General features: G+C 41.8%; 1 protein-coding gene across 3 annotated transcripts in view; it reads right to left on the bottom strand.

Annotated features, from left to right (window-relative positions):
- Nucleotides 1-17,589, bottom strand: part of PDE8A (phosphodiesterase 8A) — a 462,427-nt gene that overhangs the window by 121,984 nt on the left and 322,854 nt on the right. For all 3 annotated transcript variants that reach the window (XM_063925983.1, XM_063925981.1, XM_063925982.1), the window contains exons 4-5: nt 11,838-11,894; nt 7,862-7,919 (exon numbers count right to left, since the gene is read on the bottom strand). In XM_063925983.1, coding sequence (XP_063782053.1) covers nt 7,862-7,919; nt 11,838-11,894 — 115 coding nt within the window. The remainder of the gene's footprint in view (nt 1-7,861; nt 7,920-11,837; nt 11,895-17,589) is intronic.

The raw sequence follows: 17,589 nt of genomic DNA on the forward strand, positions 1-17,589 counted from the left end.
CGGGCAGTAGGATTCCTCTAAGTCTAGCGCAAACATACACATAGTAGGAGAGAGGGGGGGCAGCGTAGGTTCAGTGAGCAGAATGTCCGCCCAAACTGCTTCCCAAAAGGCATGTACTGTGGGGCACAGCCATAATAGGTGCCAAAAAGTAGAGTCAAGGGCACCACATCCGGGGCAGGTACTATCAGGCCGTAGGCCTGCTTTATACAGAGAAACTGGAGTTCTGTATGTCCTATGCAGAACAAAGAAATAAACCTGCTGATATTTGATACACTGAGTAGAGTATTTAAGTGAGCTCAACACCTGTAGCCACTGGTCGTCTGCAATTGGGCCAATGTCTTGTTCCCATTTGAGTTTAAGTTGGTCAAATATATTCGGACAGATGTGGGCATTCAGACTACTATATAGAATGGAAACTTGGTGTCTTGCACCCAAATTCCTAACCATATCTTTAATCGGGGAGTCAGAAATGGGCGGGGGCGAGGCCCCAAACTGTGCCTGCACCGCATGGCGGAGCTGTAGATAGCGATAAAAGGATCTATTGGATATTTCAAGCTCCTCCTTCAGTTGTGCGAAAGACTTGAAAACACCATTATCATACAGTTGCGAGACTGTGGTAAGGCCCGCCCCAATCCATATGTTGTCCTGTGAGAGCTGCAACAACTTCCTATATCCTGGATTGAACCAAAGTGGCGTGTCAGAGTCTGTGCCTTGCCATGAATAATAGGAGTGAGCCTGACGCCACACAAGTAGCGATTGACGGAGTAAAGGAGAAAGACCAGCAGTAGAAGAGGCAGAAAGAAGAAACTGGAGAGGGGAGAAATGAGACCCCACACACTCGGCAAAGAATCTCTCAAATGTGAGACTATCCCTACTGAGAATCCAATTAGACAGGTGTGCAAGCTGAGCAGCTATATAATAGGCCCGGAGATTGGGAAAGCCCAAACCTCCATCTGATTTAGCCCTAACCAGAGCTCTCAGGGCAACCCTAGGCGTTTTGTCGCCCCAAACAAAGGAGGAAAGCACACTATCAATGTTAGTGAATATTTTCTTGGGGATATAAGTAGGAGAGTGCTGTAATAGATAAAGATACTTTGGTTGCATCACCATCTTGATAAGGTTAATGCGACCCGTGATAGTAAGGGGAAGCTTCTTCCATACATGAACCCGTCGCTTCAGATCCAAAAAAAAATCAAATTTTACTAGAACGCTATCGTATATACACATAATACACCAAGGTAACAGCACTCTAACCTATTTACCCAGGTAGAGGAATGTGAAATCACAGGCAGAAACAGAAAATGAACGGTTACTAAGGTAACAGATAAACCATGAGGACAGACTGAACACTAACTTCCTCCACTGTAATAAGGCACCATTGTATTAATACGATTGACGATCAGCAGCTGCAATAAAAATTAGGATGGCCCTAAGCATTATGGGAGCTTTCACTTTCTTGGCAATTCCAATTCCCTATGCTATCCCATACTTTTTTTTCCATTATAGGAGTACTGGATATGTTTGTGTTTTATATCATTGCTAATTGCATTGGTATTGAACCCCTTGATAGAGGGTGGTGGTGACGTGGTGGAGGGGCTGTTTGAGGAAGCCCCTTCCCCAATTTTCCTGGGATACCCCTTAGGGCCTGATACCCCAGTGATTGAGAAGCATATCTTGTTTCTATATAATAGAAAACAGTTGTATGGGGGACTTACTGGTGTAGATTATGGAATGTTCTGAATATGTTGGGGACACTGTTGGGCATTTAGATCTCTGGATTATTATTATTATTATTATTATTTTTACTGACAACACTAGAAAGATCTTTTTGTAGATTTTTTTCAGTTTTTTGCTAACTTTCAAAAACTCATGGATGAGTGGCACTGTGTCTACCCACCGGATGTGTGTGCTGGTCCCACATCTTCTGAGACCACAAGGATAAGTTCCTTCTGTGCTCAGTTCTGATAAGAAATTAATCACCAGAAAACTTCTTAAACATAAACACATAGAATTTGACAGTGCAAATGACCCATAGGCCCATCTAGTCTGCCCTACAATTTGGGGTTGTCTGTAATGCTGGGTACACACATATACAATAGTGAACCTGATCACCCTATTCGTGTATGCAGTAGCAATAGATGATAAATGGCTAACAACACACCTGTAACAATCGTATTGGGAGGTCACATCTTATGTGCAGTTTAATATTGTAGATGCCGATCTCCAAAGAACCATATAAGAACATACAAACTAAACTATTAGAGGTAAAACAACATCGGATGCGAAAAACTGCAGTTTTTCACACTTTTTTCCAATGTTTTACCAATATTTTTTACAGGCTATCCAATTTTATCACCTGTAAAAAATACATTATCTCCCGAAAACACACATGTTCAGTGAAACCTGTGTGTTTTCGGTAGAAACATCCCCATTTTCGCATGAACACAGGGATGTTTCCGGGGATTTGGTTTTGCCTGTCTGATGCAGGCGAAACAAAATCCCTGATAACTGCAGTGACCTGCAGTGTCCCATGTCTGCCGCAGCAGCAGGCTGCTGTGACCCCCGGCGGGGAAACCGGGGCGGCGCCGTGACCCGCATCCCCCATCTTCCCCCGGCAGCGGTCATGGGACCGCGGGAGCTGGAGGTGCAGCGCTGCACCGTAAGCTGTCAGGAGCCTGCATCCGGGGCAGTAACAGGTAACCCGTGATAAGCCGCCACTCATGCCGGCTCATCGGGGCTAATAGGGTAGCCCCCGGTGGGACAATTAGCCCCGGTAAATTATCAGCGCTAATTGGATATCCCCCTCAGTGTGTATGGGGATTGCAAGCGGTCAACCTGGGTACACGCTACTCAGCTGATCGGAAGCGACTACCCCAATCGGCTGAGTGTTCCGCCTTAAACCAGGAGAATTAGGTCTGGACACTGTTTTAATGTAAGTCATCTTTCTGAACTCTGGGGGTTATACAGATATGGACACAGATCTTGCATCCCGCAAGATCTGCGTCTCTCTACTCACATGCTGGGGGCCGGTCCAGCACCATTTTTTCCCTTGGAACGCCCCCTTTTTGATCACCACGCCCGCGAAACGCTGGATCGTCACGCCCCCTCCACTACGCCCGCCAATGTCAATCACTTTGCGTATGCGGGTGCAAGGTGAAGGGTCGCGCATGCTCACTGCGGCCGATGCGCTGCGTACAGATGTGCAGCTGCCTTCGGGTCTGAATAGACCCTTCTGGCCTGTAGTTCCCTGGCTGTCTTTCTTAGGATTTCTAGTTGTAAACTGAAAATGAAAACTGATTTTTTTTTTTATTGCAGTTTTTATAAAAATGAAACATTAATTTGCATACATACAGTCTCTGGACAAATGAATTTACATGAAAGCCAGCATATTACAAACCTACAGATATACCGGATGTCCATCCATAGCACACTAAGCACCCCATTATTTTTAGACAAGCCTTACAGTGTAACTGGATTAGTTCAGTTACTGTAGATACTGTAGGTATCAGCATCTAAACACTCTGAAAACTTTAGGAAAATATGGTACAGGCCAATTATCACATTATGCTGCAGGGGCAGGGCCACGATGAGATCACTTATAGTCCCAGAAGGTCCCAAATGTATGCAAATAGGAGTTAAACTCATTATACAGGGTGATTCAAAAGCCGCAGTACACCCTTTTGTTTCAAAAACTGTGCAAGAAATAGGAAAACCGAATACTCCAGTAAGGTATGGGTGAGGTGGGCTATCTTTTAGGGTATGTATCGAACATGGGCGCCATCTTGAATCTAACTAATTTTTTTTCAAATTGAAAGGGGGTCGTGTAACATGTCAAACAACATCAGAATTTGCTAAAAAGTTTATTGCTGCAGATTTGAAATAGCAGTTACGGTTCAAAAGTTAAAACACTATTTTTGCTGCAGGTAACTGAAGATGGCTTTGACAAAAGAGGAGAGGATTGAGGTCATTTTGATGTCTGGAGAACGAAGTTTCCGTGTCATAGCTGCAGATTTTAACAACTGGCACCCAGAAAGACCTCCAATTTCACATAACACTGTCAGGTGCCTAATTTCCAAATTCCGAGAAACTGGGACTGTGGCTCTATGTATAAATGAACAGTAACATGTAATACCTTCAGTTGCAGTCTACCATGAGAAGGAGACTTAAGCTTGCCAAACAGCGACGACAGTGCATCTGACGGGAGGTGTAATGGGATGGTAACTGGAGTGCCAACACACACTTCACAGTATATGGAGGTGATTTCCATTCACGGCATGACATTGGCTGAACAATGGTTGGGGTGGACTGAACAGGTTTGGTAACCAGACTGAATTCAGACTGTTTTGCAGCTATTATCACACTGTGAACAATTATCGTTCAGGTCCATTTACTGAACGATAATCGTTCAAACCAGTTTTTGGGCCGGCTGCTTTGCACGATTATCCTGCACTATATGGCCAGCTTTAGTGAAATGATAACCAATAAAGTTATCTAATAAATGTATCAACTTTTATATACTTGTGCATTTTTTTTTCTTCAAAACTGCTTTACCCTGTTATCTCCCATGCTTGCTATATACTTAAAGATATCATATTATCTTTCAAATCAGGCTTATTAATGTTCTGGACAACAATCTGTCAGTGTATGGATATGAACGATAATCAGTAAATGCTGATAAACGTAAAAAAATGGTTGTGATCTCTTGATTTGATTTTCTAGCACATTTGATTTGTAACACAGAACTGCCCATTGTTTACACTAGCATAGATAATGGATAGTCTGCCTACACACACACACTGATGTTTTGTCCAGGAATACAAACAGAATATGAAGAGATAATGAGAATTATGGGCAGCATCCAGGCCGGCCTAAGGGGTCTATTCATGAAGCAGTGATAAGAGTGGAGAAGTGAGCCAGTGGAGAAATTGACCATGGCAATCAATCAGCATTGACGTAATATTTAGAATTTGCATACTATAAAATGATTCAGAGCAGCTAATTGGTTGCCATGGGCAACTTCTCCACTGGCTCACTTTTCCACACTTTTCACTGCTTCATGAATAGACCCCTAAGTGATAGTGTGCAGGTTTCTATACACACACTGAACCTCATTCAGAGTTGGATGTAAACGCAATTTGCCATTTTTGGGTGAAACTTCTTTCTGTAGTGCTCATACACTTCTCTTTGTGACTCACGTCTTTTTTTTTTCTTCTTCGGGCAACTTGCACTTTCTTTAATACGCATTTCACATGCCACACCTTCTGTTTGTTCCTGTAACTTGAATAAGGAGGGAGCCCCATTTGCTACCTATATAATAACCCTTTCACACTGAGCCTTGGACCCAGGTCGTGCGTTGATATGAAAGGGTCAACCCGGGTTATGTGTGCCGGGTTTGTGACCCTGTTTATGACCAGGGTTATGCCCGTGTCGGATACGCTGCGGTGTGAATGGGGGACCCAGGTTATTTGCCTCAGCCGCAGTGAGCAGAAGGAGGCAGCGCAGGAGGCAGCAGGGTCACTCACCAGGTTGCAGAAGGCGGCAGCACAGACTTGGGGGAGCATCTTGTCCTGGAGCATCAGGTAGATGACAGAAACAAGGTCCTGTGGGTGAGTGTGAAGGAGGCTGTTCGGGGGTGGACCTGTATGCAGAGGACCACCTCAAGGGCGTCTCATGCAGGACAGACATGGGTGCAGTGTAAAAGGCGACGACATGGGATTAACCTGGGTCCAACGTTCAGTGTAAACAGCTGTAATATGGCCAACTTTACTAGCAAAAACACTCACCTGCTGAAATCAGCATTGCTGTCACCTAGACTAGACTATACTGTACAATGGTGAAGAATAATAAGTTTAAAACAATTAAAAGTGATACAGGGCAGTACGGATGGTTAGCATTACTGCCTCACAGCACTGAGGTCATGGGTTTGATTCCCACCATGGCCCTAACTGTGTGGAGTTTCTATATTCTCTCCGTACTTGCGTGGGTTTCCTCAGGGTGCTCCGGTTTCCTCCCACAATCCAAAAATATACAGATAGGTTAATTGGCTCCCAACAAATATTAACCCTAGTGAATGTGTCTGTGTGTACATGTGATAGGAAATATAGATTGTAAGTTCCACTGGGGCAGGGACTGATGTGAATGGGCAAATATTCTATGTAAAGCGCTGTGGAATATGTGTGCGCTATATAAATAACTGGTAATAAATAAATAATAAATAATACAGGCCCATCAGAAGAATGCCCCCAAGGTCAGGCAAAGTCAAATCCACTACAACATAAAACGTAAAGTGGTAAAAGACTAAATTACCACTGAATTTCATGTCAATTTCCGTTTAACATCATAACCTGTGTCTTTATCATGGCAATTTTTCATAAGGGATGGATAAAAGCATAAGGTAAGAATAGTTTACTACACCACAATATGCCTATGAGATGAGCAGATAATAAAACAGACCGGATTATCATACATACAAATTCCAGCAATATCAAATCTAAGGAAAGCCTGGGAGAGTGATACAGTGGAAGGAAATAAAGTGTCAGCCAATCAGCTCCTAACTGCTGTATTACAGGCTGTGTTTGTAAATGAAAGTTAGGATCTGATTGGGTGGGACATTATCTTTCTCCAAGGCTTAGTATATAGACACCAGTGAATTTAAAATAAATTTACCACAGAGCTACTACAGCTGAAGATTTTTCTTATTTGAAAGAGATATGTAACTGTTTCTTGAGTACAAATATTTACTTTCCATACAATAGGTAAATTGTAATGGAGTAACAAGGATTTTATGGATTGGATTTCCAAACAAAAGAAAGTGAGTGCTACTGGCTAAACTGGTACACTAGATCATCCGAGTAATAGTCCGGTTAGTCAGAATAGCTGCAGGGCACTGGCCCCAGCACACCCAGAAAATGGGGCTGACCCCTGACGACCCCCCCCCCCCTTCCCCCATGCTTTCTGGAATCCTTTCCCAATCCCAACCAGCCGCAGAATGTGAATCATGCTGCGGTTTAGGGGGCAAAGTGACCGCCATTGGAGACCGAGCGAGATCTGCACATGTGAAGTACAGATTCTGAGCATGCGTAGGTCTGAAAACATCGGAGATGAACGCAAACCATCGAGATTGTGTGCATCTCTGAATCTGGCCCAATGAGTGACATTCTACATGAAAAAGTACAAACATTGGCCCTCATTCCGAGTTGTTCGCTCGTTATTTTTTTCCGCTACTGAGCGATTAGTCGCAAACTGCGCATGCGCAATGTTCGCAGTGCGCCTGCGCCAAGTAAATTAGCACAAAAGTTTGGTATTTTACTCACGGCGTAACAAGGTTTTTTCATCGTTCTGGTGATCGTAGTGTGATTGACAGGAAGTGGGTGTTTCTGGGCGGAAACTGACCGTTTTCTGGGAGTGTGCGGAAAAACGCAGGCGTGTCAGGGAAAAACGCGGGAGTGGCTGGAGAAACGGGGGAGTGGCTGGGCGAACGCTGGGTGTGTTTGTGACGTCAAACCAGGAACGAAAAGGACTGAGCTGATCACAGTGTAGGAGTAAGTCTGGAGCTACTCAGAAACTGCTAAGAAATTTCTATTCGCAATTCTGCTAATCTTTCGTTCGCAATTCTGCTAAACTAAGATACACTCCCAGAGGGCGGCGGCTTAGCGTGTGCAATGCTGCTAAAATCTGCTAGTGAGCGAACAACTCGGAATGAGGGCCCTTAACAGGTTACCTAGACTGAAACGTACATTTTGGAATTGCATTAATGATAAAAATCAACAAAATATACCTAAAACTCTACAAAACACACTAATACAAATGATAGCAGTTCCCTAGGTAAACAGTCTAGCAGGCTGGAAATATTTGCACATACCCTGGTAAATCCAGCAGATATTAGGGGCATTATCGACGTTTCATCTCGGTCACTTTGTCTTCGGTAGCAGAACATGACAAATGAGAAGAAGGTGTATTAGCAGAATAAGCACTAACACAATATCCCAGCAGCGATCAGCTGGCGGGCTGCATATAGAGAATTAATACACAAAGAATACGAATCTCAGACTGCTTCATACTGAAATGTGATTTCAAAGCTTTTTTTTTTTTTTTTAACAACAATTTAGAGGAATCTAAAAAAAACAATTAAAAATCTAATTGGACTGGACTGTATGCAGTTCACACAGTAAAGGGTACTGCATATTTGCTAAAGTGCAGGATTATAGTAGTGGAGATGTTGCCATAGCAACCAATGAGATTTGACTTACCCTGCACCTTCTAGAAGATAATAGCTAGAATCTGATTAGTTGCTATGGGCAACATCTCCACTTCTATAAACCAGCACTGTAGTAAATATACCCCTAAGTCTCAGTTACAAACATGCCCAAGTGCAAATGGGGATACTTTTTTGGGCACAACTTAGTGACCTACGATAGTAGCAACAACAGCATTATACATTTTTTCGGTCTCTTTTGGAGAGAGCATGGCAGATTGCAATGTCACTTCTTGTAAAGACGAGGGGGAAGATGTATTAAGCCTTGTAGAGAGATAAATTGGAGAAAGATAAGGTACTAGCCAATCAGCTCCCAACTGCAATGGTACAGGCTGTGGGGCCCATTTATTAACAAGTGATAAAACTCGTTGTGAATTATAAAACTCGTTGCGTATGATAAATGGTGCTCCAGCCAATCAGCTCCCAACTGTCATTTATCAAACACATGACAGCAGCAGATTGGCTGGAGCACCATGTATCATACCCAACAAGTTGCGTATGATAAAACTCATTGATAATAAGCCCCTTTATCTCTCTCCACTTTATAACTTTCCAAGACTTAGATATTTATATGTGCACAAATCCTAAAATAATATACAGTTTGATGTGCTCTTTCTTTCAATCTTCTAGAAATGTTCCCAATCTTTCTTTAATCACGGAGCATAGAGTGTCAGCATTCTTTTCAAGGCTAAAAGTTTTTTATTAATACATTTGGCAAAAAGTATTAAATTAAGTAAGTGTCCTTCCTTTTCATCCTTAAGTTCAGTTATGTCGTGGTGGACAGAGTTGTGATTCTGATTGTCCACATGTTTTATGATTGACATCCACCAGAACTGGAATTGCCTATAACTTTGCCCATGAAAAATCTTATTTTGGCCTGAACCACCAACCTGAGGTACCCCCTGCAAGAGCCTCGTGTCACCCCAGGGTGACTAGGCACCCAGTTCTGGAACCACTATCTTAAGCAGTAGTTTAGGAGAAACATTTAAATGTAAGTAATGAAATGAATGGAACCAAAATGATAATGTACAAGTGTTTTTTCTATTTTACAAATTAATTGGAGCGTGCCAACCTGCCAATATTTGCTCGGGTAACCTTCCATATCAGGTGTCAACATGCACCATCTTATGAGCTGGGCTGATAAATATGTGCTACCCATTAGCATTATTCAATGGCTCATAATTGAGCCTTAATATGTACAGCTTCTCTAATTGTAGACTATGGTGAACGTTAACGTTTAGAAAGATTTCATGCCCCAGCAGATTTCATGGCCCAGCAAAGCTGGTGGTGATCAAAGTGCCCAGGTGTTCATACACAGTGAATGCAGCCATTTGTGGGCTGAACCATATACATGGGAATACTGCTTATGAATTCACAAGTAAGCAGCACCTCATTAATTTTAGGAGGCCTCATGCATTTTAATAATGAAGTCCTTCAGTGTTGAATTGATAAGTCATACTCTTCTTAATAGTGGGTGCATCTGACCAAATGGCTGTCTTCACTATTGACAACAATCCTACAAGAAGCAATCATGTTATTTTCTGGGTACACAAAGGTGGATTCTCCAGCCAGAGCTCTCTGTGAACGGCGATGCCTTTCTTATGCGCCATAGCCACTGGTGTTTAAAATATACATTTAATAAGCATTATAATGCAAGTTATGCATATATACACAGATGTGTACATAAAAATCATTGAGCTGAGAACAAACATACAGTATTTGGATTACTATGTGTGTGTTTAGATTGTGTTGTAGTGTGTTATTTTGAACATTATAATTCATTTGAAAACGTAAACTCATCTTAATGGGAACACATTGCAAATGTAATGAGATGCGACTAAGAAGTGTTTACATAATGAATTTGTCTTGAATAAGAATGCAACTTATGGTTTTGTTCCATAGCATATCTAATAAAGACAGAACAGACTCGTAATCGCCCTTAAAGATATACAAAAAAGCACAGTGGTTTATATGTGCTTTTAACTATATTTTAATATACAGTACCAGTCAAAAGTTTGAACACAACTTCTCATTCAATGGTTTTTATTTATTTTAATTATTTTCTACATCGTAGAGTAATACTGAAGACATCAAAACTATGAAAGAACACATATGGAATTATGTTGTAAACAAAAAAGTGTTAAACAAATCAAAATATGTTAAATATTTTAGATTCCTCAAAGTAGCCCCCTTTTGCTTTGATGACAGCTTTGCACACTCTTGGCATTCTCTCAATCAGCTTCATGAGGTAGTCTCCTGGAATGGTTTCCAAAAACAGTCCTGAAGGAGCTCCCAGAGATGCTGAGCACTTCTTGACTCCTTGCATTTCCTGGCCCAAGCAATTATATTCTTCTTGTTGTTCATCCTCAGTAGTGGCTTCTTCACAGCAATTCCACCATGAAGTCCTGATTCACACTGATTGTCTGCTACTTGAAATCTGTGAAGAATTTATGTGGGCTCTAATCTGAGGTGCTGTTAAGTAGCGGTTTCTGAGGCTGGTAACTCTAATGAACTTATACGCTGCAGCAGAGGTTACTCTTGGTCTTCCTTTCTTGGGGCGGTCCTCATGAGAGCCAATTTCATCATAGCGTTTTATGGTTTTTGCAACTGCACTTGAGGATACATTCAAGGTTCTTGAAATTTTCCGTATCGACTGACCTTCATGTCTTAAAAGTAATAATGGGCTGTTGTTTCTCTTTGCTGAGTTGAGTGGTTCATGCCATAATATGGATTACAACAGTAGCCAAATAGGGGTGTCCACTGTGTACTAACCCTACCTCTGCACAACACAACTGATGGTCTCAAACACATTAAGAAGGAAAGTAATTCCACAGATTAACTCTTGACAAGGCACACCTGTTAATTCAAAACCATTCCAGGAGACTACCTCATGAAGCTGATTGAGAGAATGCCAAGAGTGTGCAAAGCTGCCATCAAAGCAACAGTAATTCCTAAACTAGGTGCCGTGGGGCACATGGAGGAGTGCCCCACGTTGGTGAACCAGGACCAAATCAAAATATCTATGGTCCATGTAATAGGCAAAACCAGAGCTTGTAGCTGCCAATCATAAAATATGTGACAAACACTTCTTCGATTGCAAACTCTTATCAACACCCCCCTCCCCAAACTCCCTTATGTGTTACCTTTTGTCCTGTCCTGTACTTTTTTCACACCCCTTCTTTAATAAACACAGAAAACAGATGATTATCCACTGTTGTTTCTTATGTATATATGTGTATATTTGTTGGCTGCAAGAATATAGATGCTTACTAGACAGGATTGTGATCTTATTGATGTCATGTATTACATATGTGTGTGTGACAAACAGATGCGCAACCCTGACCCCCACCACATAACTGAACGTAAGAAAGACATATATGCTCAATTCATTTCATAACTTTTCCTGCATTTCCTCATAGGACACTTTTGGCCTAGGGGTGCCATAAAAAAAAAAATGCTGATACTCTAGGGTACAGTGATTCAAAAAAGTTTGGGAACTACGACCGTATAATACAGTTATTTACTTTACAATGTTATGAGACTGAAGAAAGGGATACAGTTTAGTAATGATATTGATACTTACCTTCTAACTACAGCAATTATGACACAGTTTTCTGAGGGTTTGATAGCTCTGATGGACCTGAATGTTAGAGAATAAAATAAATAGTAATAAAATACCTTTTAAAAAAAAATCATATTTTAAAAAGTTGATTTAAAGAAAACTTAGTGCTTTAAGTGTTCCATTAACGAATATACAAAACTAAGAAAATAGATGTTTGTATTAGAGCAAAATGTGCGGCTTATACCACTGCAGCCAGTTCATGTGAACTAGGCTGACAGGACGCTTCAAGATCTCCAGAATCTAGAAATGATAGTCATAATTATTGCAACATTACATCACACCACTATTACTGTGCCCAACGGAGAAACAGCCTGTTACCGGCATATTGCTCATCACAGCACCAGGAACTGACGTCTGCATAGTTACATGACGCACTGCCAGGATTTACTGATATTGAGAAAGCAAAGGATTTATCGCTTCAAGAAAATATAAACCAAGTCTTCAAAGAATTAATTTATTTGAAAAAATAATAATTCTCAATTCATATAACCAATCCCACCATACTCAATTATGTACCCAAAACCATGAAAACATGTTAGAGATGTTAGCTGAAATTCTTTTTATTTTTCTTCCAACTAATAGTGGGAATATTTGTACATATTGCTTCATTTCTGTGGCTTATGGCTGGAAAAAAATCCCCAAAACTTTAACGTATTGGTTTATTTTCAGCACTATAGGTGTCCAAATAAACTTTACATGAGTTTGTGAATTCTAGTACAAGCATGTAAATGGGTTTAGGAATGGAATCCGATACTCTCCTTAGCATTTGCACTCAGAAGTGCTTGCTCTGCAGTGCTGTTTTTACAAATTGACTGCTTCATTTATTTGCATTTGCCTTTTACATTTATTGGCAGTCTCGACTGACCAGTCTGACAGCAAGGGCAAATTAACCACTGCAATATCAAACGTGGGGTACAGCAAGGGGTGCGAGTAATAGATGGATTGCCAGTTGAGGGGACCCCAACTCCCAAGCTCCCTTTCAAAACCTCAATTTAAAACTATATTTTTTGGAGTGTGTAATTGGCAACCACAGCTCCAATTAATGTTGGAATTTCCAACAAGTCGAAAAAACTGCACCTTTCGACTTTTTTAGGGCGAATTTGGATTCGACCTATTCAATTCCAGTGCCGTTTTTCAGACTTGTCAGAAATTCCGACACGTTGAAAAACAGGTGGATTGGTGAATTCGCCCGCCGATACACCTGTTTTGTTGAATGTGTGTTTTTTTCAGTGTCCGGGGTCCGACCTAGGCTAAAGCCAAGGTTTATATCTGAAAGGGGTATTAGCTACTTACCTTTATTTTTTACTTTCCAGTTATGAAAAAATTACTTATATGGAAAAAGAATATATATATATTTATATATATATTAACTTGTTCCAGTGGATAGTATTACCTCTTCACAGCACTGTGGTTAAAAGTTAAATCCCAATCCAAGGCCCTATCTGTGTAGAGTTTGTATCTTCTCCCCACGTTTCAGTGGGTTTTCTCTGGGTGCTCTGGCTCCCTCCCACGCTCCAAACACATTCTGGTAGGTTAACTGGCTTTTTACAAAACAATAAATGGAAAATAACCCTAGTGTGTACGTGCGTGTTCATGTATTAGGGAATATATATATATATATATATATATATATATATTGCAGGCCCCACTGGGCCAGGGACTGATATAAATGACTGAAATAATGACTAAAATATATAAGTGCTTCATAATATGTGCACGCTATGCAATTAACTATTAATAATAACAATCCGACAATATGCACACTTATGCAGGAGAACAGAGAACCTTAAAGTACTCTCCATGTAAGATAAAAAACAAAAAGTAAAATAAAAAAATACTATGTAGGATACAAACATTAACAAATTAGTTAATAAATGATTCGATGTATAACTGTGAAATGATGTCAGGTCATAAGGGTATAAAATATCTGGTCATGAAATGGCTAAAATATGTATTTATACAATTTACAGAAGCAGGCACTGCATATGGGGGAAGCAGGGGGCATAGACAAGCTGATGAGGTCCCCAACTGGGACTTGAACTGGTGGTGTTGGCAAAGTGGACTGGGGGCATCACCATGTACAGATTTGTTATAAGGATCGGTGGCATGTATACATTCTAAATGTGATAGAACATAAGAGGTCTGCAGACAGCAAGTAATGGTTACGCATACTAAAGAGTCTGACAAGCCATGTTTTGGGTTCTGACCCATAGGTTACGACTTGAGGCCATAAAGGATCAATATGGTTACATAAGCGCAGACATTCTGCAGACTACTTGCTGTGAATAGTGCCATGCGGTGGAGTGTGACAAAATCGCCAGCAGAACTGCACAAACAGGCTCTAAGGGTGCTGTCAGATGGCGGCTTTCAGCGCCAGTGTGTTTCCAGCTAGAAAGAGCTACAATTCATAGCGCTTGACTGCTCCTGTGCTGATACACTGGAGTGAAGGGAGAACTCTCCTCCCAGTCACATGGTAGTGATTAAGCTCTGAAGAGGCTGCATTGTAATGTCTTCTGACAGTAATCGCTCCCCTTCACTTACATGTGTCAGCACAGGAGTGATCGAGCGATATGAAAGTTCTAGCTGGGAAAACGCTAGCGATGAAAGGACCCATCTGACATCCATAGAAGACTACGAATAACAATTAGCTGACTGGTTGCTATGGTTTACAACACATCTGAACCATGATATGAAATGTATTCTCAACTGCTCTTTTTCTAGCAACTAGTAATTAGCTACAATAGAAACCTTCAAATTCCCACTGACTGGAGGGGTTTTCAGTGTCTGACAGCAACATGTTATCATACCTGTATTGGCTGCATGAGCTTGCACACATAGGGGGCGATGTGGAGTTGCACACATAGGGGGCGATGTGGAGTTCCACACATAGGGGGTGATGTGGAGTTCCACACAAGTCCATTTGGTGGACGGATCTTGCAGTTTTGTAGCACTGTGCAAGCTGCGTGGGCAGACGCACGCATCTACAGGTGATTTGTATATACCACAGAAGCATTTCCACTTACTGGCGTGTGATTACGGCACTGCATAGCCATTAAGGCATAGCCATGTGCTTAGGTTGGGTGCAGGCATTAATGAAAGGGAAATTACACAGAAAATACTTATTTTTCATATTTTCAATAGAAGTTGAGTTTCATGTATACATAGTAATAACGAGTAATGTTTGTGTCAGAGATGTTTTGCTCTAATGTTATATGGCTGGCAAACCCAAACATTTATTCTACAGTACCACCTCTCCCGATAAGAGCTGTGCTTTGCAATAGAAGGACTTCCGGGTTTAGGACCCAGGAGTCCTTCTGCACATGCGCAATGTGACCTGGCAGCCACCAGGGTAGCTGGGAGGGATCTGATTGGAACCCTCTCAGAGGGTATTGCGGAGATAAGTCCATAGGCTTCTATTGGTGGCGTTACCCACCGGGTTCAAGGAGGTTGATGCATATGGGAAATGCGGACACATTATCCCTTTAGTACATCACTCCCTAAGGCACCTTCCCTGCACATTTACTTTTATACCAGTCCTCATATATTTGTAAGTGCCCCATGTACTCTTCAGTTGTTTCATGCAACAAAATGAAACAAGGGACACTTGCAGACGGTATCCGGTCTTTAGATCGACAACACTTAGGTCAACCCTCAGTAGGTCGACCACTATTGGTCAACATGCATTAGGTCGACATGGTCACTAGGTTGACATGTCAAAGGTCGACATAAGTTTTTCTAATTTTTTTCTTAATTTTTTCATTTTTCATTTTTTCATACCTAAGGTATTATCATTTATATTGCGTCTCAGGGCGCTCCCCCCCAAGCGCCCTGCACCCTCAGTGACCGGAGTGTGAAGTGTGCTGAGAGCAATGGCGCACAGCTGCGGTGCTGTGCGCTACCTTAGTCTGAAGTCAGGATTGTCTTCTGCCGCCGATTTCACCGGACCTCTTCGTCTCTTCTGGCTCTGTAAGGGGGACGGCGGCGCGGCTCCGGTGACCCATCCAGGCTGTACCTGTGATCGTCCCTCTGGAGCTAATGTCCAGTAGCCTAAGAAGCCCAATCCACTCTGCACGCAGGTGAGTTCGCTTCTTCTCCCCTTAGTCCCACGATGCAGTGAGCCTGTTGCCAGCAGGACTCACTGAAAATAAAAAACCTAAATTAAACTTTTATTCTAAGCAGCTCAGGAGAGCCACCTAGCCTGCACCCTTCTCGTTCGGGCACAAAAATCTAACTGAGGCTTGGAGGAGGGTCATAGGGGGAGGAGCCAGTGCACACCACCTGATCCTAAAGCTTTTATTCTTGTGCCCTGTCTCCTGCGGAGCCGCTATTCCCCATGGTCCTTACGGAGTCCCAGCATCCACTAGGACGTCAGAGAAAGTAACCTTTGCCGAGCGCAGCGGTAGAGGAGCGAGGCACCTTGCCCGCAGATCACGAGCCATGCGAGGGGACACAGTGCACTAAAACTCATGTCGACCTTTTGTCATGTCGGCATTATCCATGTCAACCTAATGGCCGCGTCCACTGTCAACCTAGTTACTGTCGACCCAACGAACCATACCCCTTGCAGACTACCCACTTCAATGGAGCCTGAGATGCTGATTATAAACTGCATTTAAAGATGGTGACAAATTGAGAGCCCCCTCTTCTTCTAATGCAGAAACTGAGGAGTTAAACAGTCTCTGGTTACAGAGTCATACCTGGGGCTGCTCCTTATATAGGGCCTTATGCAGAGTTGAATGCATATAGGATGCAATTTACATTCTAAAAAGCAACACGTAAAAATAACATTTATATCACAATATGCGTGTAGGTCTGCAACAGTAGAATACATCATGGATACTGTACATACAGTATGATACACTTACACCCCCATCAGGCACTGCTATTGATACGACCTTGACAGGCATATATGCATCTCTGTGCTGATCTGCATCTGTTCACAAATACTTAAGGACACCCTTATTGTACTCAGCCTACGTTACACTGCCTGTTCCCTTCCCCCATCCCATCGTAAGCAGGTGCGTCAGAATTGCGCAAGTCTGCGTACAATAATATGGGTGCGGTCTGTTTCTGCAAAATCATTTTGTGTATATTCTGCACTATCAAATATGAAAAAAGTACTTTGCGCTGATATGAAGGAAACTGCCCAGTTAGATAAACAGTTAACATTGGGTAGAAAAGGAGTGCTACTGTAATAATGCAGGGTAAAATGTGTACTAACATATGAAAAAAAACCATGTAAAAACAGCCGGAAGTGAAGGCGCTGCTGTCGGTGCTGTATATCTCCAGCGGCTCCACTGCGTTTCATGCCCAACAGACACTTCTCAGGGATGGCTGGGCTTGTAAATGGCATGTTATTTATACCGTAAAAAACTTTATTGATTGCATTACAGAAGAGGAAATTACATCCCAGAGGTGGGGTAAACAAGCGGCAACCATGTGCCTAATAACAATATATAGACTAAAGTCTTGTCAATTAAAATCCATTTGGTTACATAGTAAAAATGCAGCTTGTATGAGTTAATGCAGCTTGTATACATTGCAAAAATGCAGCTTGTATACATTGTTAGTGCTTAATGACAAATAAGAATATGTAAAAAAGGAGTTGTTATAAGGTGTAAACAGGTGTTGTTAAAGTATACAGTAAACATATATATATATATATATATATATATATACTTGCATTCAATACAATGTCAATATTCAATCTGTG

This window comes from Pseudophryne corroboree, chromosome 6 (assembly GCF_028390025.1).
Source record: "Pseudophryne corroboree isolate aPseCor3 chromosome 6, aPseCor3.hap2, whole genome shotgun sequence".
NCBI lineage: Eukaryota > Metazoa > Chordata > Amphibia > Anura > Myobatrachidae > Pseudophryne > Pseudophryne corroboree.